The 21,943-nt window shown below is 44.1% G+C and overlaps 3 protein-coding genes across 6 annotated transcripts; 2 read left to right on the forward strand and 1 right to left on the reverse strand.

Annotated features, from left to right (window-relative positions):
- The first annotated feature begins 4 nt into the window (after positions 1 to 4).
- On the forward strand, positions 5 to 11,537 carry C7H11orf1 (chromosome 7 C11orf1 homolog). 3 transcript variants are annotated; one of them, XM_037207499.1, is made up of 5 exons: positions 5 to 312; positions 3,574 to 3,804; positions 4,938 to 5,004; positions 5,458 to 5,584; positions 11,344 to 11,537. In XM_037207499.1, exons 1-5 carry the CDS (start codon positions 268 to 270, stop codon positions 11,459 to 11,461), a joined length of 588 nt encoding a protein of 195 aa, XP_037063394.1. In that variant the 5' UTR covers positions 5 to 267; the 3' UTR covers positions 11,462 to 11,537. The 3 variants fall into 3 exon arrangements, with proteins under 3 accessions (XP_037063394.1, XP_028720750.1, XP_028720748.2); XM_028864915.2 differs by lacking the exon at positions 5 to 312 and adding an exon at positions 1,615 to 2,366; XM_028864917.2 differs by lacking the exon at positions 11,344 to 11,537 and having other exon boundaries at positions 9 to 312; positions 5,458 to 5,761.
- On the reverse strand, positions 11,538 to 14,962 carry Cryab (crystallin alpha B). Its single transcript, XM_028864913.1, has 3 exons — positions 14,459 to 14,962; positions 13,256 to 13,378; positions 11,538 to 11,876 (listed from the first exon to the last, which is right to left on the reverse strand). Exons 1-3 carry the CDS (start codon positions 14,657 to 14,659, stop codon positions 11,673 to 11,675), a joined length of 528 nt encoding a protein of 175 aa, XP_028720746.1. The 5' UTR covers positions 14,660 to 14,962; the 3' UTR covers positions 11,538 to 11,672.
- Positions 14,963 to 15,322: 360 nt separating this feature from the next.
- Hspb2 (heat shock protein family B (small) member 2) lies at positions 15,323 to 16,878 on the forward strand. Of its 2 annotated transcripts, XM_028864912.2 has the most exons (3): positions 15,323 to 15,480; positions 15,641 to 15,802; positions 16,219 to 16,878. In XM_028864912.2, the coding sequence occupies exons 2-3, from the start codon at positions 15,709 to 15,711 to the stop codon at positions 16,671 to 16,673; spliced, it is 549 nt and encodes a 182-aa protein (XP_028720745.1). In that variant the 5' UTR covers positions 15,323 to 15,480; positions 15,641 to 15,708; the 3' UTR covers positions 16,674 to 16,878. The 2 variants fall into 2 exon arrangements, with proteins under 2 accessions (XP_028720745.1, XP_037063395.1); XM_037207500.1 differs by lacking the exon at positions 15,323 to 15,480 and having other exon boundaries at positions 15,523 to 15,802; positions 16,501 to 16,878.
- The last annotated feature ends 5,065 nt before the right edge of the window (positions 16,879 to 21,943 follow it).

Here is a 21,943-nt window from a genome sequence, read left to right on the forward strand (position 1 = left end):
ACGCATCAACAGCGTGTGGTTGCCTGGATAAACACTTAGAGCCACTGGCCGGGAGCTACAAGGTTGAAAGTGGGATGGAGCTGTCGGCTTTGCCCCCTCACCTTCGTGTGCCTCGGAAGGCTCGTTTGCTCCTCAGCACAAGGACGGACCTGAGCGTCTTCGCCACACCTGCTTGAGGTCACAAAACAGTCACTAAATGGGGGTGGTAGGCGAGTCCTGCGTGTTCCAGAGGCACAGGGTTTTGTAACTGCACCCACCATCTCCTGAATGGCTACCTCTTGTTCTCTTAGCTACTGCTCAACATATCTCCAGGTGCTTGTAGATCCTATTTTCAAGGGGGGGGGGGAACAAAACACACACAAAAAAACCATTGAATGCCTGTTTTGTTCCCGGGCACTGTGAGAGCACTTAGCTGTGTGGATGGACTAGACGAGGCCTGCCTACTGTCTGATAACGAATGCACACAGCAAAAGAGGCAACGCAGATGTAATGGGGTGTGTACCCACCGCGAGTGGAGGAATTCAGATCACAATGAAGCGCACACAAGGGGAAACACTACCAAGTTGCGAAAGGGAGGTATAGATTCCCTGAAGTTAGCCTGTGTTGAAAGCTAATGGGAGGTGGGGGCAGGTGTTCATTTTATCTAGGTAAAAAGGATTGGAATAAGAAGGAACACTGTTTACAAAAGCATAATGAAAAAAAAAAAAACTGGTTATATTGGACTGGCTGAACGCGATAAGAGAGAGAGAGTAGCAAATGACACTGAAGAGTTCAGAGGTGGCCAGGTCATATGGAGTGTTGTAACCATAACAGCCTAAACCTTATTCTGAGAATATAGAAAGCCACAAAAAATCCAATATGTCAGCCAGCAGGAGGCTGATGAAGAAGCTTGGAGAGTTCTCAAAATATGAAACGGAAAGCTTTGCTAGCATCCAGGTTGATGAAGCTAATTTATTGATTTGGCAAGGGCTTGTTGTTCTAGTCAATCCACCTGATAAAGTGGCCTTCAGAAAAATTAACTTTCCACCCAAGGTCACATTTAAAACGAAGATCTGTCACCCTGACATGGATGGGAGGGGGCATGTCGCATGTCTGTCTGCCAGTGATTAGCTGAAGACCGGAAAACAGCCACGAAGTACTTCATTCGCTCATAGTACTGATGAATGATCTCCAGCCCGAGCACCCACCCTAGGCTGACCTAGCTAAAGAGCACTCTAAGGACCATAACAAATTCTGGAAGAACGCTGGAGATTTGCAAAGAAACATGGGGGAAAGTGACCTGTAACTAAAAGCTACCATGAGTGGTCCCAGCAAGTTTGATCAGACCCCAATCAGTGCGTTCAGATACCCAAAAAAGCAGGCCTCTTTGGGAAATTGATGAGTGCCACCAACTGTCGCTTGATTGTGGCAGTTGCTTCCTACAGTTTCCTTAATCAAAAATGGCCTAGGTAACCAGTAAAGTCAGATTTAAAAATTCAGATATTTGGGCTGGAGAGATGGCTCAGAGGTTAAGAGAGGTCCTGAATTCAATTCCAGGCAACCACATGGTGGCTCACAACCATCTGTAATGAGATCTGGTGCCCTCTTCTGGCCTGCAGGCATACATGCAGGCAGAACATTGTATACATAATAAATAAATAAAAATCTTTTAAAAAATTCAGATGTTCTAACAAACAGAAGCCACTAAGAGATTTAAAATAGGAAGACGCTGTGATTTTTTTGCTTTTCAAAAACAACTTTCCTATGGAGAAAGGATTAGACAAGAACAAGGTTGATGACAAGGAAATCAGATAAGCTCCTTGCAGTAAAGGGGACAAAAGGAGACAGTAGTCTGAATTGGAAATTGGCAGTGAATATGAAAAGTAGTGGACTGATTCAGAAATCAGCAAGACTTAGTGAGTAACTGAATGCCAAAAGAAAAGTCAAAAATCAGCCTTGGTTTTCTGTCTCAGACAACTAAGTGGATGTGTGTCATTCTAGCTCTAGGGACAGCATCACCTCTAAACTCTAGGCCTACTAGGCTTTCTGGGTCCAGCTACCCAAGTCATCATGCTGTTTGGTGACATCAGCACATGCATGCACATATCTTCACAAAGGTAGATGATGTGAGGGCAGTTGCCTACAATCTCATCCTTCATTGCTATAGTATTGGTTTTGTCTGCCTGTGAAAAGGCAGTTGGGTTGTGTTTCTCAGACCATTGGCCATGTGTCTGTGGTGATCTGTATTCCTTGTTTGGAGAACTGGAAAGATCAGGTTTGAAGATTCTTTAACGAACATGGAATGGCCACCTAAGGATTACTGTTTCTCTCTGAGATATTCAAACAAATCACTGTATTCACCATCAAGTTTCTCATCGATAACACAGGTATCATCTTACTCCTTTGCCCAGGGACCAGGCTTATTATGTAACAAAAAAGCTGGGCTTTTGATTGCTTGCCAAAAATTTAAAATACAGACATTTCCCATCTGATATTTGCAAAGAACTATTGATTGGGATGGTAACTATTGGTTGGAAGGATATATACAACCATGAACAAAATACAAATTCTGTTCTTAACAGGTATGCGTTTCAACTGATAATATATTGCATGTTCTTGAACCTATGACCGATATAAAGTAAACAATGTGAAGAAAACTTCTATGTGAGGTAGAAGAAGTGTTAGCTTATTTGAGCTGATCTGGAAAGGAAGTTATTGTTAATCATTCATTGTATTGTCTGGCTTTTCAATGTTTCACCTCTCATTCTCCCTGTGGCAATACCCTTAGACCCTCAACTCTTACATCTTGAAATCACTAAAACATTTAGCTCATTGCTCATATGGTGTTGGGGATGCTGAAAGGTTTTCTGTCTTTTCGAGGAATGTGGGACAGTGGCATTTGTATAGTCAGTCATCCACTACTGATGATTGACATGATAGATCTGTTGTTGTTGTTGTTACTCTTTTGGGGGCCTGCCACACAGGTCCCAAATAAATCATACACACAACCTCATTCTTAATTATGAATGTCTGGCTTTAGCTTGGCTTGTTTCTTGCCAGCTTTTCTTAACTTAAATTATCCCATCTACCTTTTGCATCTGGGCTTTTCCCATTCTCTTACTTCTGTAAATCTCTTACTCCATGGCTTGCTGTGTAGCTGGGTGGCTGGCCCCTGATGTCCTCCTCCTTCCCTGGCTAGTTCTTTCTCCTCCCTCCTTGAGTTCTCCTATTTATCCTCTTTGCCTGTCAGCCCCTCCTAGCTCTTTCTCCTGCCTCACTATTGGCCGTTCACTTTTTTTTTATTAGACCATCAGTTGTTTTAGACAAGCAAAGTAACACAGCTTCACAGAATTAAATAAATGCAACATAAAGAAAAGTAACACACCTTAAAATAATATTCTGCAACATAGATCAATGGGTACATGCACCTGAAGAGGAAGAATCAAGCTCATATAAATTATATTTGGACAAAAGCCTAGCGTGTTATTAAGGTGTGCTTATGTTAACACTTGGCCCTGTAAAGCAGAGGTAGAAACAAGTGTGTTTTCTGCTCTCTCATTATTTAGTAAGCTTTCATGTTCTTTTTTTTTCCAGAGACAGAATCTTGTCTGTTTCCTCAGAAACCCACACTATGGCAGCCTTATTTATGCTGATGGTCATGGCGAAGTGTGGACAGACTGGACTAACATGTCCAAGTTTTTTCAGTATGGGTGGAGATGCAACACTAATGAGAACTCCTATTCGAACCGTACTCTGATAGGCAACTGGAACCAGGAAAGATATGACCTAAAGAATATTGTAAAACCTAAACCTTTGCCTTCCCAGGTAAGATAACTTTCTCTTCTTTTGTGACTTTCTGTTAGAAGAAATGCCAGGAGCCATGTGAGAGGTTTATGTTTAGTATTATGAGAGCACATTCTTCAGCTGGATCACCTAGCCCACTTCAATATCAAATTCAGTGTTCCCCATAAGTTATCAAATGATGAGTAGATCGCTCTTTCTCTTGTTTTGTTTGGATTTCACCTGTTAATCTACAGAAAGACGGGCTGTCTTCTGACTCAGAATACCTTCTCCTCTGAGCTTGTTGTTTAACTGTTTACCTGAGCCTTGCCCTTTCATCTCCTAAACAAACGGCCAATGGATAAGAAAGTATGATAGTCTAATCACAGAAGAACCTCTAGTCTACCTCAAATGACGAAACAATTAAAGTCATACTGCACTGGCCCTTACTTTTTGATGTTATCTATAGATGACTGGATTCTGTGTGTGTGTGTGTGTGTGTGTGTGTGTGTGTGTGTGTGTGTGTTTAAGACTTATTTAGTTTTTATGTGCATTGGTGTTTTGCCCACATGTATGTCTGTATGAGGGTGCCAGATCCCCTGGAACTGGAATTACAGATAGTTGTGAGCTGCTGTGTAGATGCTGGGAATTGAACCCAGGTCCTCTGGAAAAACAACCAGTGCTCTTAAGCACGGAATCATCTCTCCAGCCCCCAACTATGAGATTCTTTTGTTTTGTTTGTTTGTTTGTTTGAAACAAGGTTTCTCTGTGTGTAGCCCTGGCTGTCCGGGAATTCATTCTGTAGACCAGGTTGGCCTCGAACTCATAGAGATCTGCCTGCCTCTGCCTTCCAGTGCTGGGATTAAAGGTGTGTGCCACCACCACCCGGCTATATTCTTTTTTTTTTTTTTTTTTTTTTTTTTTTTTTTTTGGTTTTTCGAGACAGGGTTTCTCTGTGTAGCTTTGCGCCTTTCCTGGAACTCGCTTTGGAGACCAGGCTGGCCTCGAACTCACAGAGATCCGCCCGCCTCTGCCTCCCGAGTGCTGGGATTAAAGGCGTGCGCCGCCGCCGCCGCCGCCGCCGCCGCTGCCGCCGCCGCCGCCGCCGCCGCCGCCGCCGCCACCACCACCACCGCCCGGCCCGGCTATATTCTTAAACTATCACTTTTTCCTTCTAGTTTGGACACTACTTTGAATCAACATATGATGCAAGCTACAACAGCAAAAAGCCACAATCAGCACATAGTAGGTGGACTTGTCTTACTAATACTTAACTCTTAGCACCCATCTTCCTGGCAGATGAAAGGAACTCAAAAGGAAAATGAATATGTAAATAAGTGAACAATTTCTCTAGTGTCTCAGTTTTGACAAGACTAAGAAATAAGTATGAGGTCTGTTAAAAAAAAAAAAAAAAAAAAAAAAACAACTCCTTGGGGCTGGAGAGATGGCTCAGAGGTTAAGAGCACTGACTGCTCTTCCAGAGGTCCTGAGTTCAATTCCCAGCAACCACATGGTGGCTCACAACCATCTGTAATGAGATCTGGCGCCCTCTTCTGGCCTGCAGTCACATATGCTGTACACATAATAAATAAATAAATAAATAAATAAATAAATAAATAAATAAATAAATAAATAAATAAATAATTTAAAAAAAAAAACTCCTTGTTGACTGTTCCCATTTATCTTTCCTTCCCTTAGGATTTAAGCGAGAGCCTCATTGGTTCCCTGGACATCAGCCTGAGCTGGATCCTCCTCAATACAAATGCACGGAAAAGTCAACTTTTATGAATAGCTACTCAAAGCCTCTACCCACTCATTACTCTTGGTGTGTATATGATCCAAACATGGCCCAATTTTAGGATCCAGGAATCTAAGCGGAAAAAAATAGCATCACTTTTTTCTGAAGTAGACTGTAGAAAGGAACACAAAACATGATTTCTGTCTAAATAAAGCACAGGACACCAAAAGACAAACAAACAAACAAAATCTCTATTTCTATTTACTCTAACTGTCCTAGTGAGTTTTTATCAACTTAACACAAACCTAGATCGACATGTCTGGCAAGAGGGAATTTTAATTGAGAAATTACCTCCATCCAGTTGACCTGTAGGCAAGCCTGTAGTAAGTGCATTTTCTTGATTAATGATTGATATGGAGGGCCTATCCCACAGGGGGAAGTGCCACTGCTGGGCTGGTGGTCCTGAATGCTAGAAAGCAGGCTGAGCAAGCCAAGGGGAGCAAGCCAGTAAGCAGTACACCTCCATGGCCTCTGCATCATCTCCTACCTCCAATGTTCTGTCTTGAGTTTCCTACCCTGACTTTCCTGGATGATGGATTTAAAAGGTATAAACTGAAACAAATTCTTTTCTTTCCAAATTGCTTTTGTTCATGGTGTTTTATCACAGCAATAGAAACCCCACCTAAGACTATATACACAAATATCTATGTGATAACAATTAATGGGGGAGGAAAGGCCATGAATTTGAAAAAGAACAGGAGGGATATAGGGGAAAAGGCCAGCCATTTTAAGTAAACTATGTTATGCAGCACATGTCCTTAATCCAATCACTTATCAGGCAGGGTCTCTATGTGTTCAAGGCCATGCTAGGGAACAGAGCCAGGTGTGGTGACACACGCTTTAATCCCAGCACCAACCATAGAGACCTGGAGGTCTGTACAGACAGGCAGTGACAAGGAAGTGAGGTAGTTGGGCTAAGATAGCCAGTGAGAAGGCAGAACAGCAAGGCAATAAAGGTGTGGGTAGGATAGGAAGGAGCTCGCATTTGGAAGCTACAGAGTTGGTGAGGTAAGATTGGCTGGCCGCTCTCCCTATTTCTCTGATCTCTCTAGAGCTTACACCCCTATATTTGACTCTGTGTTTTTTATTTAACAAGACCATTTAGAAATTCATCTACATATGTATGTCTTTCACATCTGTCAATACTCCTCTCTGCTTTCCATCCGTGGCAAGCCCTGCCATGGCTTGTATGTTGCTGGGTGCATTCCCGAAGTCAGTCAGTTATAGCGGGTTTGTACTGTGTCCTTACTGAGTAAGCCCTGCTGAGGACTATGAAAAGAAACAACTTCCCTATTATCACCGAGAATTTTACATATATTGACTTAATTTTGGAACATCTCAAGAATACAGTTTCATCTCAATAATTTCTGTATATATAATAATAATAATAATAATAATAATAATAATAGAGAGACAACCAATTGTTAACTCCTCCACAAAGAGCACCAAAGGATCAAGTAAAGCTAAGTCTGCTGAACCTAGCAACAAGGAACAGCAACTTGTCACGGGGTCTCAGTGGCTCAGGAAGATGCTGGAGTGAGCCGCTGGTTGGAGGGAGGGCTTGCAAAACAGTGAGTGGGGAGATTGGAAGAGAGCTGTGGATAGTTAAATTGGCAAATGTAGGGAGGCTTTTCTTTAGTGTAATATTTTGGTTTCTGGTTCAATCCTCTTACTCCAGAAATGTGCTTATTTAGATAATGTGTTTCTTCAGAACTTCTTTGGATAAGTTATTTTGTGTATCTTGGCATTTCTCTGTTTCATCTGTATTTTCGATACCTGGCAAGGTGTCAGGAATAAGGTACCCATTCTCCTTGATACTCAGGTAACAGCGTATAAATCATTAGGGTGTCACCAAGTGGCCCTAGCCAGTGCCTACACTACACAACAAGGTCTAATAGAACAATTGTTATTTTAGGCCACTAGTGGGCTAATTTAAAAGGTAGGAATGAAGCACCAGAACAGAACTTTATACATAGATTTTTATCTTGCAGACTTTGTTGAACTCTATTTTTCTGCAGTTTATTTCTTTGTTTATTTTGACAGATTATATCTTTGTAAATTATTAACTTTGCAATTTTTACATCTGTTCTAAATGGGCATTGGTCAGAATCTTGAGAGTAGAGTCCAATATCAGGTGTGATCATGGCCCCCTCATCTTGCTCAGGATATCAATCAATAGGAATGTATCTAAATTCTCTTGGGCAGGCATAACATTTATACTATATTTCACTGTACCTGACCTTTTGTTTGTTTGTTAGTTTTTTGATTTTTGAGCAGGGTTTCTCTGTGTAGCCCTGGCTGGCCTGGAACTCACTCTGTAGACCAGGCTGGTCTCAAACTCACAGAGATCCACCTGCCTCTGCCTCCCGAGTTCTGGGATTAAAGGCATGCACCACCACCGCCCAGCTGTACCTGACATTGTCACATTCCTAATTCTAGTTTGCAGAAATACCTTTCTGATGCCCTTATTCCCCGTTTACTTTCTACTCTCCCATCACCATATTTCCATATAGTAAATTTTAAAATACTAGATTGTTCATTCCACTCACTTGATTTAATCCCTTCACTGGCTTCTGTTGCCTTCCAAATAAATGCTGCTTCATTCCCCATATTCCCTCTCATATACACAGTTCTCCAATCAGACCAAAATACCTGGGCTCTTCATGCTGTTCTCTTTCAAAATTCACGCTCCCACCATGTATGTCTTGCTAACTTTAATAAACCATTGAGAATGAGGAAGAGGCAAGGATAACTCAGTGTTAAAGTGAGAGCTTAGCATACCTGTAGTTCTATCCCCAGCACTAAAACCAAAACATGGTCTGGAGAGATGGCTCAGAGGTTAAGAGCCCTGGCTGCTCTTCCAGAGGTCCTGAGTTCAATTCCCAGCAACCATATGGTGGCCCACAACCATCTGTAATGAGATCTGGTGCTCTCTTCTGGCAACCAGACAGAACACTGTATACATAATAAGTAAATCTAAAAAAAAAAAAAAACCAAAACAGATGCAAGCCATCAGATACCTCATTAGATATAATACAAAGAAAAAGCACCATGTTTTAAAAATTAATATGGAATAATCCTATGACCAGAAAGTCCAATTACATTTCTGCCACAAGGAATTGAAAACAATTACAAAATTAATGTAAAATATGTTAATGGCAGCAATTTCCATAATAATTAAACAGTAGAAACAGCAACTGATGTTGGACAAATAAAGTCCAGCAGCTGATGAAGGGTAAAATCTGGCATATCAATTCAGTAAAGTATTATTTGATGTAGACAACAGCATGACTGAACCTTGAAAATGTTATACCAGGTTTAAAAGGGGTGGAGCCTGGAGATGTGTCTCAGCCATTAAGAGCACTGGCTGCTCTTCCAGACAACCCAGGTTCAATTCCCAGCATCCACTTTGCAGTTCACAACTGTCTATATCACCAGTCCCAGAGGATCCAGTACCCTTTTCTGGCCTCCATGGGCACTGCATACATGTGGTGCATAGAAGACATATATTCAGGTAAACACTCAGACACATAAAATAAAAATATATTTAAAATATCAACTGTGTGTGGTGACACATGCCTTTAATCCCAGCATTCAAGAGGCAATGGCAGGTTTATTTCTGAGTTGCGGCCAGCCTAGTCTAAGAGTGAGTTCCAGGACAGTCAGACTACACAGAGAAACCCTGTTTCAAAGACCATTTATGTATGTATATAAAATGTACATGTATTTATGTATGTATATATACATATTTAAAATCTCAAAAAGATATATAAGCTAGTCACAGAGGGCCACATGTTAAAGATTACATTATTAGCAAGTGTCCAAATCAGGCAAATCAGTAAGTAAATAGACATATGGTTGCCTAGAGCCGAAGGATATGGGATCTTCTACAGTAAAATCTAAAACTGACTGTAGGATAGATGTTCAAATCTATGAATGTATTATTAAGAGTACACTGTACAGTTAAATGACTAAATCATATGTAAATGGAATCTTAGCAATTCTGTCTTAAAATTTTAGTCAGTGACTAATTCAGTAAATTGTTTTCTTCACTAAGTCAAGTCCTCAACATGTACAGTTTAAAAAAAAAAAAAAGACAGTGCTGTACATCTCATCCCTGGAGAGGAGGAGTAAAGAGCTTCCCCGGAGCTTGTCGGACAGCCAGTCCAGCCTAATCTGTGAGCTAAAGGTTCAGTGAGAGACCTTGGCTGGAGAGACAGTTCAGTGGCCCATGGAAAGCATTTGCTGTGCAGGAGTAAGGACCTGAGTTCAAATGCTCAGAACCCAAGTAAAGCCAAACACAGCACATGTGTCTATGATCCTGGAGGTCCCATAGTAAAGGCAGGGGCAGAGGCAGAAGAATCCCAGAAAGCTAGAAGGCTAGCTAGCCTGGAGTGCACGGTGGAAAAAACAAGGAACTCATCTCAAACAAGGTGGAAAGCAAGGACCTGAGGTTGATCGCTGACTGACACACATGCACTGTGGCATATGCACACCCTCACTTACGTACACAAATGTTCACATGAACACACAGACACACAAACAAAAATAAGGTGGAGAACAACACCATCAACCTCTGACCTACACACACACACACACACACACACACACAAACAAACACAAACACACAGCACACATACAGAGACAAAGAATTTCAGTCAGTAACCATCTCCAAGATTTCTTCTACATTCAAAGTAAGTATTCATCCCAGTGTCTCCCCGTCTCTCTCCCCCCCCCCCCCCCTCTCTCTCTCTCTCTCTCTCTCTCTCTCTCACACACACACACACACACACACACACACACACACCTCCTTTTTCTACCTTTCATCTCAACTTAGTGTTCTGTTTTTATTTTTGCAATGTCAAGGGTGGGAACTAGGGCATCACACAATCACACATACTAAACAAGAACTCTAGCCCTGAGCGAGCCCCTTGGCACTCTTTCATAGTTTAAAAATAGTTCCTTGAAGCATTTCAAGTAGCCCTCCTTACTGTATCTCTTACCATAATTGGGTCACAGCCCTTTCAAGTCAATCACTGCAGATAAAAGGAACTTCTCTGCTTTATTTGAACCACCTGTAGCTGAACTTGGTTTCTGTTACATGGCACACATGGCTGAAAGGGTGTAATTGCCATTGGCTAGACCAAAAAAGGAATAATAGCATTTCCTTATACAACCGATATTGATTGCTGCCCAGACACAAACATTGATTATGACTTTAAAGAAAAGGGCTTTCTGAGTAGATCATGGTTTGTCAGATTATTAGGGAGTTGTGGTTTTTGTCTGTTTTGTTTCAATAAGGAAATTAGTTTGAACCTATAGAGACTTGAAACTTGGCTGGGCATAGTGACACACGCCTTTAATCTCCGCCCTTGTTAGGCAGAGGCAGGCAGATTTCTGAGTTCAAGGCCAGGCTGGTCTACAAATCAAGTTCCAGGACAGCCAGGGCTACATGGAGAAATCCTGTCTTGAAAAAGTCAAAAAAAAAAAAAATCAAAAATGGGGGGGAGGGGCTGTTGAATCCTTTACACTACACCTAAGAGGCTTGTTTGATGATTAGCACCCATGTCCTATTTACTGTCCTGTGAGTTAGCTGACAGCCCTTGTCAGGTCACACTAAGGTCACCATGTCTCCCTGGTGAGGTGATTAATTTCAGAGATGCACTAGAGCCTTTGATGTGGCGTTAGCCAGAGCTCTTCTCTCTAAAGGAACTGATATTCCTTGGACTTGGCCGGGCATCACCTGTTTTGTTTTGTTTTTTTCCTCCTTAATCTATCCCTAACAGTCCAGAGTGTTGCAGAGAGAAGACCAGAAGACCAGGGAAAGTGAATGACTCGCCTGGGTTTGTACCACTAGGAAGTGCTGCCAGTCATTCTGACCCAAAAGTCCTTGGAGTCCCCTGAATCATAGATCGAGAATTAGATCAGTTACGTTTGTAGATTTATTTAAAGCACACTGAATATATGAACACAAGACCAATCTGTTGCTGAATGATATTTTATTAGCTTAATAATCTGGGCCCTTAGCATTAATAAGCTTCAGCACTAGTCACAGATTTTCGTTCACTGATGGGAAACTTTCGAGTTTTAAAAAACGCAATGAGAGAAAGGGCGTCTACTTCTTAGGGGCGGCTGTGACAGCAGGCTTGTCTTCACGGGTGATGGGAATGGTACGCTCAGGGCCAGAGGCCTGTTTCCTTGGTCCATTCACAGTGAGGACCCCATCAGATGACAGGGAGGAAGTAATGGTGAGAGGATCCACATCAGCCGGGATCCGGTACTTCCTGTGGAACTCCCTAGAGATGAATCCGTGTTCATCCTAATCCAAGAGAATGAAGAAAGAAGCAGAGAAATAAGAACAGGAAATACCACCACTTGCCCCAAACTCAGACATCCCTTTCCCCCGAAGTTCCCAAACGGCCCTGCAATCATAAGGAGAAAAGAAATATCTGGAGCTGGGAGTATAGTCTTGTGGTGAAAGGCCCTAACTTCATCTCCTGCATTGCAACAAATGCACAGATAGCTAAGTCCAGAGCTGTTCATCCACGTTTAAGGCTGGAATAAAACTGCCCAGATTTGATTCCTACCTACAAAGGAATGATTCTGTGTCATGTGGACTTTGGCACTGAGGATCTCTGTCCTTGAGGAAGCCCACAAATTGTCCCAATCCCTCAGGAATGTCTCAAGATGTTCCTAATCCATAGGATTTCTGATATTAAATAAGTTGACTGTCGGGGAGACTGTGGTCCAGTCTTAAAACAAAACTAAAACACCCTGAGGACATTAAGATACACTTATTATGCACAGGTTCTGAGTCCTTAATTTGTTTTTTGTTTTTGTTTTTGTTTTTTAAGAAAGGTAGGGTTTCTCTGTGTAGTTGTTCTGGAACTCGATCTGTAGACCAGAACAACTCAAACTCAGAGATCTGCCTAACTCTGCTTCCTGAGTCCTGGGATTAAAGGTGTGCACCACCATGCCTGGTGAGTTATTAATTTTTAAGAAGCAATCATAACACCTTTTCATGAAGTCAAAAAAAAAATCGTCAAAAGTGCAAGAGGAATTGTTGGCCCTAACCCTTACACCTTCTGAATCCCAAGCATCCACCCAAACATCTCAATTCCCTGACTTCCTTGCAGCCATAAGCCTGAAGCTCTGGAATATGAACAAACCAAGTAGCTTAGTATTAAAATGAGCAGAAGAAGAGACGTGGAATCCTGAACATCTAAAAGTCACAGACAGAAATGCCTCCAACCCTGCAGTTAATGTCATTATGTACAACAACCATTATGTACAACACACTGAGCCTAAATCAATGGTTGCCCGTTTTGATTACAGACTGAAATTACCCAAGGAGATTTTTTTAAATAAATGTTGATGCCTGAGTTATATCCCTGAAACTTCATATTTACTTGGCGCCTAGGGTGCGCCCGAGGGTTGGGAATTTTGAAAAGTCTTTTGTTATTTTGTTGTCACCAGACAACGACAAAGCAATCAAAACAAACAGCAAGGGGGCCCTTCTCTCAGCAAAACCATAACAGTAACTACAGATCTATCCTTAATTTAGCTCCCTAGCCATTGACGGCAGCTCCTGCTCTAGTCCCTTACGTTTGGGGCCTGGAAGTCTGCCAGCCTCGGAGACTGGTGGCAGAAGCCAGTGCGCACTAATGGATTCACCCAGAAACAGAAGCGCCCACACACCTGGCGTTCTTCGTGCTTCCCATGCACCTCAATCACATCTCCCAGCACCTTGACTTTCAGTTCCTCTGGGGAGAAGTGCTTCACGTCCAGGTTGACGGAGAATCTGTCCTTCTCCATACGCATCTAGAAGAAGGCGGGGAAGGGAGGAGAAAAGATGGGGGAATGTTAATGAAATTGGAGAGGGAGGACTCATTGTTCTATAGATTTACTTCCTGTCCATGTAATTCATCCTTTTCACTGCTTAAAAAAAAAAAATCCTGTTTTGAATGACTCTGGTGCATGTGAGCCACCATAGTGATACACAAGGAACACCTCTTGGTCATCAGTCCTGAAGTTTACTTAAAGGCACAGAGAAAAAGACAGGTCACTAGGGGACCACAAGGATGAGTCTAGTCATCGCTTCTGCTGCTTCTCTACCCAATGCTGGCTTTGTCATTTGTCTATAAGACAAAGGCCCTTTTTTCTTGTTCAGCTCCCTGCCAAGTTTCCTACCCACTCCATCTGGAATGTTCTGCTGGTCCTGTCCTTCCAAAGCCCTTGCCCACTCAGCTCCTGTGTCCTAACACTGGAATATTTTTAAACCAGCGTGTTATCTGTGGCAGCCTTTCTTAATCTTATCTGTTCAACCCCTCTCCCACTCTGTTAGGACAAGTTGGGGCTTCCCAGGAATGGACATACATCCATCCATTCCTCATAAGGCACAGACTGAGGTCAGTGCACTGTCTCAGCCCTGAGGAACCCAGAAAATCAGAGGCAAGGGAAGAGAGAGACAGAATATAGTGACTGATGTCTCCAGCTCCATCCAGGGGGCATAAAAAGTTCAGAATGAGTGCGTTTCTCTCTGATCTCTGCAATTGGAGATGATAAAATCCTCCAGGACCATGGTTGTAAGGGAGGTAAGTAAAGGAGTTGAAACAGCTTTTAATGCAGATCATTATGAATAAAACCAGAAAGGGACATCCTGCTTTATCATTAGGGGACAGAAGATGATCTTCACCATGCACAGAAAAACGTAACAGGAAATGGAGGAACACCAAACAGTATGTTCCTTCCAAGGGGAGAAACAAACAGTAACCTCATTTCTCCCATACCTTGGCGCACACACGTGCCTGAAATGACTTAGGCAGGGACAAAAAGGAAAAGAAATGAAGTGTCCAGGAGGCTCAGGAAGGACACTCCTGCCCTGGTGCAGGGGAGACTCACCTCCGAGAGTCCAGTGTCGATCCAGCTGGGTGCTCGAAGGAAGGAGGGTGGCCGAAGGTAGAAGGGGCTCAGAGAAGTGGCCGTCGAGAAGAGGTCAGACTCCAACAGGTGCTCCCCGAAGAACTGGTCAAAGAGGCGGCTGGGGGAGTGGAAAGGGAAGAAGGGCCGACGAATCCAGGGGTGGTGGATGGCGATGTCCATGGTGGCTAGATGACTGGAGGGTCCGTGGGCTGCTCAGCTCCTTCAGCGGCAGTTACAGCCAGCCCCTTATATATGCAGTCTTGTGAAGCTTCTGGAATGGTGATGTCAGGGGTTTTATTATCCCAGCTCACCGCCAGTTCATGGAGACTTGTGATCAGGGATTTGGCAGGGTGACACATACCCAGTACTCACTGAGCTAAGAAAAGAGAAACACAAACACTGGCTGAGCTGGCCAGTGACTTGTCATGGTCTTGTCTCACTAGCTCTCTGTCCACACCCAGGGACACCCACCCCCATCCTTGTTCTCTGGAGCTAGGACAGAGGCAGGAATCCCAGGCAGCTGGTGCCGCGCCCCTCCTCCTCTCCAGTCTTACATGCCAGGGGAGTTGAGCCAGCAAGCTATCTTGAGCCTGGGCAGGGACTGGAATCTTCCTAGGCTGGGCCCCAGGGACATTAACCCTTTGTGGTGCCCTAGCGGGGAGCAGCGACCACCAATATGTCAGTCAGTACCAGGTGTCTGACTGGAACCCTGAGTTGACCTGAGTTCAGAATACCCTGGAATTAAAGAGACAGAACATGCTTCTCGCACCTTTGATGCTATGTGGCTCACGGAACATTCTTTTTTTTTTTTTTTTTTTCAGTAGTGTGCATGGTGCCTACGATTGAGAAAGACAGAGGATGATATGGAAATGTACAATTTGTGAAGGCCCAAACTAGGCCTCCCTTTGCACTCCTGCAGTGAGCGCGCCAATTTCTTTTCCCAGCTCACTCCCGGACCAAGACCCTCAGCTGTCCTCCCGGGCTGCTGCGACAGCTGAAGGGTGTGCAGAGGAGGGGACTTAGGGGGTCCAGGCTGTGCTGGTCACACCCTCATCGCTGCACTCTGGGCCCAGGCTCCCGGCCCTCCCCCAGAGGCTTTGCACTATTTTGGGTGGTGTAGACCCCGCCCCCACTCTGACTGAGTCCTGGCTCTCCCTCCAGCTGAAGGGGTCGCGTCGATCTTGTTGGGGCTGCACTTGGGATCAGGGCTGCCAGTCGCAACCGCAGTCATGTCGGGCCGCACAGTGCCACATGCCCACCCAGCCACTGCCGAGTACGAATTTGCCAACCCCAGCCGCCTGGGCGAGCAGCGCTTCGGAGAAGGTATGGCCCAGAGGCTTCCCACCCCCACCTCCTGAAATTCTGGGCTCTCCGCCCAGTCTCACTGGCCTCAACCCTACCTGGGGCTTAAGTGAACTCCTGGGGCGAGGCATCTCCCACCCCAGACTCCCCCCTCAAGCAAGGCTCTCCTCTTGCTACAGACTTCAGGACAGGACTTTAGACCCGCAGAGCTTTGGGTACCCGGGCCTTGCACGCTGAGTACCTTCTGGTTTCGCTTCTGCCCTCCATCCCTGCTGGCTTCATGGCCGTCTAATTTCCTCCCCCAGGCCCTCTTCAGCAGCTTCCCCACCTGCTCTTTCCCAGGCCCATGTCTCCTGATCTCGCCTTTCAGCCCTGTGCACACTGCTTCCTCCTTCATCCTGCCTCTTGCCTTCTCTTTCTCTCTCTGCCCCCCTCAGGCCTCCTGCCAGAAGAGATCCTGACCCCCACCCTCTACCATGGCTACTATGTCCGGCCTCGGGCCGCCAGAGCTGGGGAGGGCAGTAGGGCAGGGGCCTCAGAGCTCAGGCTCAGCGAGGGCAAGTTCCAGGCATTTCTGGATGTGAGCCACTTTACCCCAGACGAGGTGACCGTGAGGACTGTGGACAACCTGCTGGAGGTGTCGGCCCGGCACCCCCAGCGTCTGGACCGCCACGGCTTCGTGTCCCGAGAGTTCTGTCGCACCTATGTCCTGCCAGCAGATGTGGACCCCTGGCGGGTCCGAGCTGCCCTCTCCCATGATGGCATCCTTAACTTGGAGGCGCCTCGGGGTGGCCGGCATTTGGACACGGAAGTCAATGAGGTCTACATCTCCCTGCTCCCTGCGCCTCCTGACCCAGAGGAAGAGGAAGAGGTAGCCAGAGCTGAGCCCTGACTGTCCGCCATAGACCCAGCACCCAGTGAATCCCCTGTCTACATCCCACGGCGATTCCAGAAGTCCACCACCCCAGAGGTAGCAGCGTCCTCGGGGGAAGGGATAGGTGTATGGTCCACAGTGTATGATTTGGTCCTTTGATGTACCATAGCCTTTGATTTAGTTCTGAGTGGAGCTGAATAAAACTAAACCTTAGGGCCTTGTTTGTGCCGCTCCTGTTCTGTGGCCTGGAAGACACAACCGCGAACGGACTGCAAGAAGGTCATAGGTAGCAATTTCCACTGTGAAATGCGCCCATCGTCTCGGCATCCTAAGCTCACACTTGGATGCTGAGATCACCCCCGGAAGCTGACACTGGCTCCAGATCAAATTCCTAGCCATAATTTTCTCACAATGCAACAAAAGAGAGAGTGATCCTGGGAGGGATAGGGATACGCCGTCCAAACAGCCCAGAGGGCACTGTCTGAGCTGGTGATTAGAGGCACAAAACAAGGGTCTCCAGGCTGTCTGGCCTTTCTGGGTAGGGTTGGGAAAATGTTTTTGGCTGGAGAGAGTTGCCTAAAGCTCTGGGGTGAATGTTTTGCTTTTCTGTATGAATGGCTTTGCACTGAAAGGTCTCTGAGAGAGGAAAAGAGTGTGCATACACAGGCATACATTAACCCACCAGTTTCCCTGAACCCCCACATCCTTCCCATCTTGAGTACAGGGAAGGCCCATGCAAGAAAGCAATTGTCTCTGATTTTGTAATAACCCATGGAAAGGAACCACAGAACACTGTGCCTAATCTAAGACTCAATGCAGATTCTACCATCACATTGTAGAGGCAGTGATCGGGAAAGGCTGAAGATGATTTTAATGCTAGGAGTATGGTGTGTTCAGAAAAGTCAGTTCACTGGGAGAGGCTGTGGCCATACTTAGTCTTTAAAATCAAGAGAACATGCATGTGTATGATTTGAGGGGTTCCAAGAGAGTTCCTTCCGTGTGTGTGTGTGTGTGTGTGTGTGTGTGTGTGTGTGTGTGTGTGTGTGTGTTTTCCAGGTTATGGTGGATATCTGAAATTCTTTCATTAATGTGGTTATTTCTTAACTCTTGGGGGTTGAAAATCCATTTGAAACCTGACAAAAGGTATCAATCCTCTTACCAGAAAAATACACACACTTGCAGATTCATCAGCACAGATTTTAAGATCCATTCATACCCTAAGAGGGATGTGTGGACCTCTGAGGTAAGAGCTCCTCTTCAAATAATTTGATTATTGGCTTAAAAATCTCTTTCTTTTCAAAACCAAAGCAAGACCTGGAGTGTATCTCAGTGATAGAGTGCTTGCCTGACAGGCACAAAGCTCTGGGGTAGATCCCCAGCATATTCCATAATGAACAAATATGATAAAGGCATACCTCAGAGAAACAACATTGATTATATTCACCTCTCTATTTAGTAGTTCAGTAAATAGTCATCAAGTAATATACAAGTCAAGCAATAAAGTATGGGACACAAGCATTGGAAATAAAAATAAGGAATGGATATCTTTGATTAGCTACTCTTAGTAAACCTAACCTGGGTGAGAAGAAATTTAAAAGGCTGAGCGTAAGTATGAAGAAAACAATTTCTATGACAAAACAGAGCAGATACATTATAGCAGTGGTCGGAAAACTACCACTTGCAGACCAAGTTTGGCCGTGTGTGTGTGTGTGTGTGTGTGTGTGTGTGTGTGTGTGTGTGTGTGTGTGTGTGTGTGTGTGTGTGTGTGTGTGTGTGTTTTTTACATTTTTTAAAGCTATAAAAGAAAGACTATAGACATGGCCTGTAAAACTTAAGATATTAACTCTCTAGCCTTTGAGGGAAAGTTTTTTGACTTGTTCTTATATCATCATCAGCTATGAGATTAATAAGAATGTTCATCTTTATGCAAAAAGCTTAAAAATGGTTAAGGAAAAGGAGGTATGCTACCTCTTTAATCCTATAATCGTGACACTGCAAAATTAGCCACCTTTTATAGACACACATAAAAGTTTTAGGTAACAAAAAGAAAGTAAGTGAAGTGGGGTGGAGGGGCACACAGCTGCAACCTCAGCTCTTGAGAGGCGGAGGCAGGAGGATTGGGAATCCAAGGTCAATCCTCAGCTACATCATGAGCTTGAGACCTGTCTAGACTTCATGAGACTCTGTCTAAAAACAATAATAAAATAAAGATTTTCAAGTTCTCCCCTCAGATTACAACCTGAGCAGCTTCATAATTTCTTTTATAGTTAAAATTAGTTGGCCTACTTACTTATTGTGGGGAAGCCAGGCCTCACACTCATTAAACTCACACTCTACCTGCCACTCAGCCCTGAGCTGAGTCAAAAAAAAAAAAAAAAAAAAAGACTTTTTTACAAGGAAACATTTTGGAAATCTCTAATTTAATCTAAACCTTCACTTCATCAAAACTCTCTTAAAGTAGCTGGACAGTGGGGGCGCACACCTTTGATCGCAGCACTCAGGAGGCAGAAGCAGGTGGGTCTCTGTGAGTTCGAGGCCAGCCTGTTGTACAGAGCGAGTTACAGCCAGAGCTACACAGAGAAACCCTGTCTCAAACAAAACAAAAATTCCTTTAAAAGTTATTAATCAACTTCTGTGACATTTTGAATTGCAGAGACTTCGAACTTTACAAATAGCCCACTCCATTTTTCTTATTGGACATTTATATATACATATATATTCACAAACACACATTTCCATATTTACATATATGCTTACGTAGACATAGCTACATACACACATATACATACGTATGTATATACACACGTATGTATACACACACACACACACCCTTGATAGGGCCTTGTACACGCTAGGCAAGTACTCTACCATCGACCTGGTTTTTACTTTATTTTAGGACTGGGTGCAACTAAGCAGTATCGTGGACTATGGGGGTCCAGCCCCTCAATAGTCCCCTCCCAGGGTCCGGGAAGAATCTACAACCAGCTGATAATTAATCTTTGATGAAAAGAAATGAATCTATGTACACGAAACTCCTTAGTCCATACACTTTATTATTCTGAGTCAGTTCTCTCTCTACACAGCTTCTATTCTGCTGTTGTGCCTAGCTCCTTTCTTGCCTGATTTCTCCCTACATTTATCTGCTGTCCCCTCTAAGTTCTATCTTAGTTCTCTCATTTTAGTTCTGCCCCATCTAGATTCTCATCCATCTAGTTCTTTCCCATCTTAGCTCCTCTCTCATCTCCTTTTTTCTATCTTGTTCTTCCTCATCTTGTTCTTCCCCATCTGACTCTTCCTCATTTTTCATCTCCTTCCTCTTGTCCTCTCTTCTCGCCCTTCAATCTAGTTCTTCCCCGTCTCAGTTTGTTCCTCTCAAGTTCTTACCCATCTAGTTCTTTCAGTCTCTTCTCCGTCTCCTTATTCTCCCAGTTCTCCACAAGTCTCTCTGGTATCCAGTTATAAACCCAAGCAATGGCAATCCTCTGGCCTAGCAAAGTCACCAGGCTTGAATTCTAAGGGGTCATAAAGGCAGGTAAGAATTTTCCTCAGGCAGTGACCACCAGGCTTTCTTTTACAACCCAAAATGGGAATGGTGAAAGAGGAGGTCACCTGAGTGCTAATGACCGGTTAGTATATGAAAAAGGGGATCTATGTGCTCAGTCCACATTCCTAGAAGTGGTTAGGTAAGAAGTTAGGGGTCTATTAGTAAGAAAGGAGGGTCTCACCCTAAAATTCACAAGAAATAAAGCTATCAGCCTGACCCAGGAGACAGGTGTTGTTTCATATGGCATTGGATAGGCATTTTAGATAAATACACTGTTAGCAGTTCTTGGAAGCACACAAGAAAATCATTTTAGGAACCAGCTAATATATATATATATATATATATATATATATATATATATATATATATATATATATATATGCTAAAATATCACCAAGACTTAAGCCATGGCTTGACCTTTCGAGTGGTCCTTGACTTTTCCAAGTAGTAGCTTTTGTGATAGTAGCTGAATTCCATTACGTTTTCCTGCGGCTTGCAGCGAAGCAGCCCAGATGGGATTTGAATTCACTATGTAGCCCAGACTGGTCTAGCCTCCTGCCTTAGACTCCAGAGTAGCTGTGATTGCAGGCTCGTACAGAATCCTAAAAAGCTTGGGTCCCGGAACCCCAGCTAGGGATGTCGAGGGAATGAAGGACAGTCGCACAGACAAACACACACTGAAGCTGGGCTCAGGTTCTCCAGCACCTCAGCATGTTTGTTACATACAGCACCCAGGGGAAGGTCAGCAAGGCTTGGTTGGAGGTCTCTGTGTTGGGCTGCAAACCTTGGTGGGGAGGAGGCCGAAGTTGCTCGTCTTTGTACTCACTGATCAATCCTTCATAAACATCCATACTCAAAAGGCTGAGCGCCCCCATATCACAATACACATTCACTCGGGACTTCAGCCACACAGGGTTGGCCTCCGACATCCTGGCACAACCAGGACTGGCTGGTTTCTCCTGAAGCCCCTCCCCCACACTGAAACTGTGCCTTGTCCCTTCAGCCACATCTCACAGCACTTTCTGTACCACCTCTTACACACACTGACAATAGAACTTGAAAGTCAACGAGAAGCCTAAAGTTATTCCAGACACGAACAGACCGGGTCAGATTTCAATAGAATGCTCATTAGTCTGTGTTATCACTCCACACTCGTGTTAATCTGCTTAAGGCCTATCAAGTTTTGTACTCCAAAGTGCTTTTTGTCTTTTCTATGGAGTTTCTGGCCCTCTAAAAATCTCCTGGATAAATTCCTGTAAATTACCACCGAAGAGGTGGCTGGCAACGGAGCAGATTATGAAAGGCTTTGAGAATTCTCTCCTGTCAGTGACAGGAAATGATCACTGGCTTTTGAGCCAGAGAGAGGAAGCAGATTATAGGATGAAAAGAATATAGTTAATAGCAGAATAAAGAATGGTCTGCGGGAGAGAAGCCTGTGCAAGGGTTAGAACACGAGACAGTACAATGAAACGCTTTACCATCTGATCATTGGCTGAGAACAAGAAGTAATAGTAGTAAGACTAGCTAAGGCTTCCTAAGGGCGTTCTGTGTGTCAGGCCATGGAGCAAAGCTTTATATACACACACATCTCATTCAATAATCACAGTCCTATAAGGCGGTCACTCTCACATCCCCATTTTTCCTAAGATGAGGAAGAGTTCAGAATCCAGGATACTTTGTGGAGTGCAAGGCTGATTATGGACATCCCAGGACAACACTAAAGATGCCAAGAAAAGCCCGGCGG

The sequence above is a fragment of the Peromyscus leucopus genome, chromosome 7 (assembly GCF_004664715.2).
Source record: "Peromyscus leucopus breed LL Stock chromosome 7, UCI_PerLeu_2.1, whole genome shotgun sequence".
In the NCBI taxonomy this organism is placed as follows: domain Eukaryota; kingdom Metazoa; phylum Chordata; class Mammalia; order Rodentia; family Cricetidae; genus Peromyscus; species Peromyscus leucopus.

What these genes read in the sequence shown, in the direction of transcription:
- Cryab (XM_028864913.1), bottom strand. Translation starts at nt 14,659, where the DNA reads ATGGACATCGCCATCCACCACCCCTGGATTCGTCGGCCCTTCTTCCCT. An exon ending in TCGACACTGGACTCTCGGAG is followed by an intron (nt 13,379 to 14,458) that starts GTGAGTCTCCCC and finishes GCCTTCTTCTAG; the next exon opens with ATGCGTATGGAGAAGGACAG. An exon ending in GGAAGCACGAAGAACGCCAG is followed by an intron (nt 11,877 to 13,255) that starts GTGTGTGGGCGC and finishes CTCTTGGATTAG; the next exon opens with GATGAACACGGATTCATCTC.
- Hspb2 (XM_028864912.2), top strand. Translation starts at nt 15,709, where the DNA reads ATGTCGGGCCGCACAGTGCCACATGCCCACCCAGCCACTGCCGAGTAC. An exon ending in CGAGCAGCGCTTCGGAGAAG is followed by an intron (nt 15,803 to 16,218) that starts GTATGGCCCAGA and finishes TGCCCCCCTCAG; the next exon opens with GCCTCCTGCCAGAAGAGATC.
- C7H11orf1 (XM_028864915.2), top strand. Translation starts at nt 2,277, where the DNA reads ATGGAATGGCCACCTAAGGATTACTGTTTCTCTCTGAGATATTCAAAC. An exon ending in GTTTCTCATCGATAACACAG is followed by an intron (nt 2,367 to 3,573) that starts GTATCATCTTAC and finishes TTTTTTTTCCAG; the next exon opens with AGACAGAATCTTGTCTGTTT. An exon ending in CTAAACCTTTGCCTTCCCAG is followed by an intron (nt 3,805 to 4,937) that starts GTAAGATAACTT and finishes TTTTCCTTCTAG; the next exon opens with TTTGGACACTACTTTGAATC.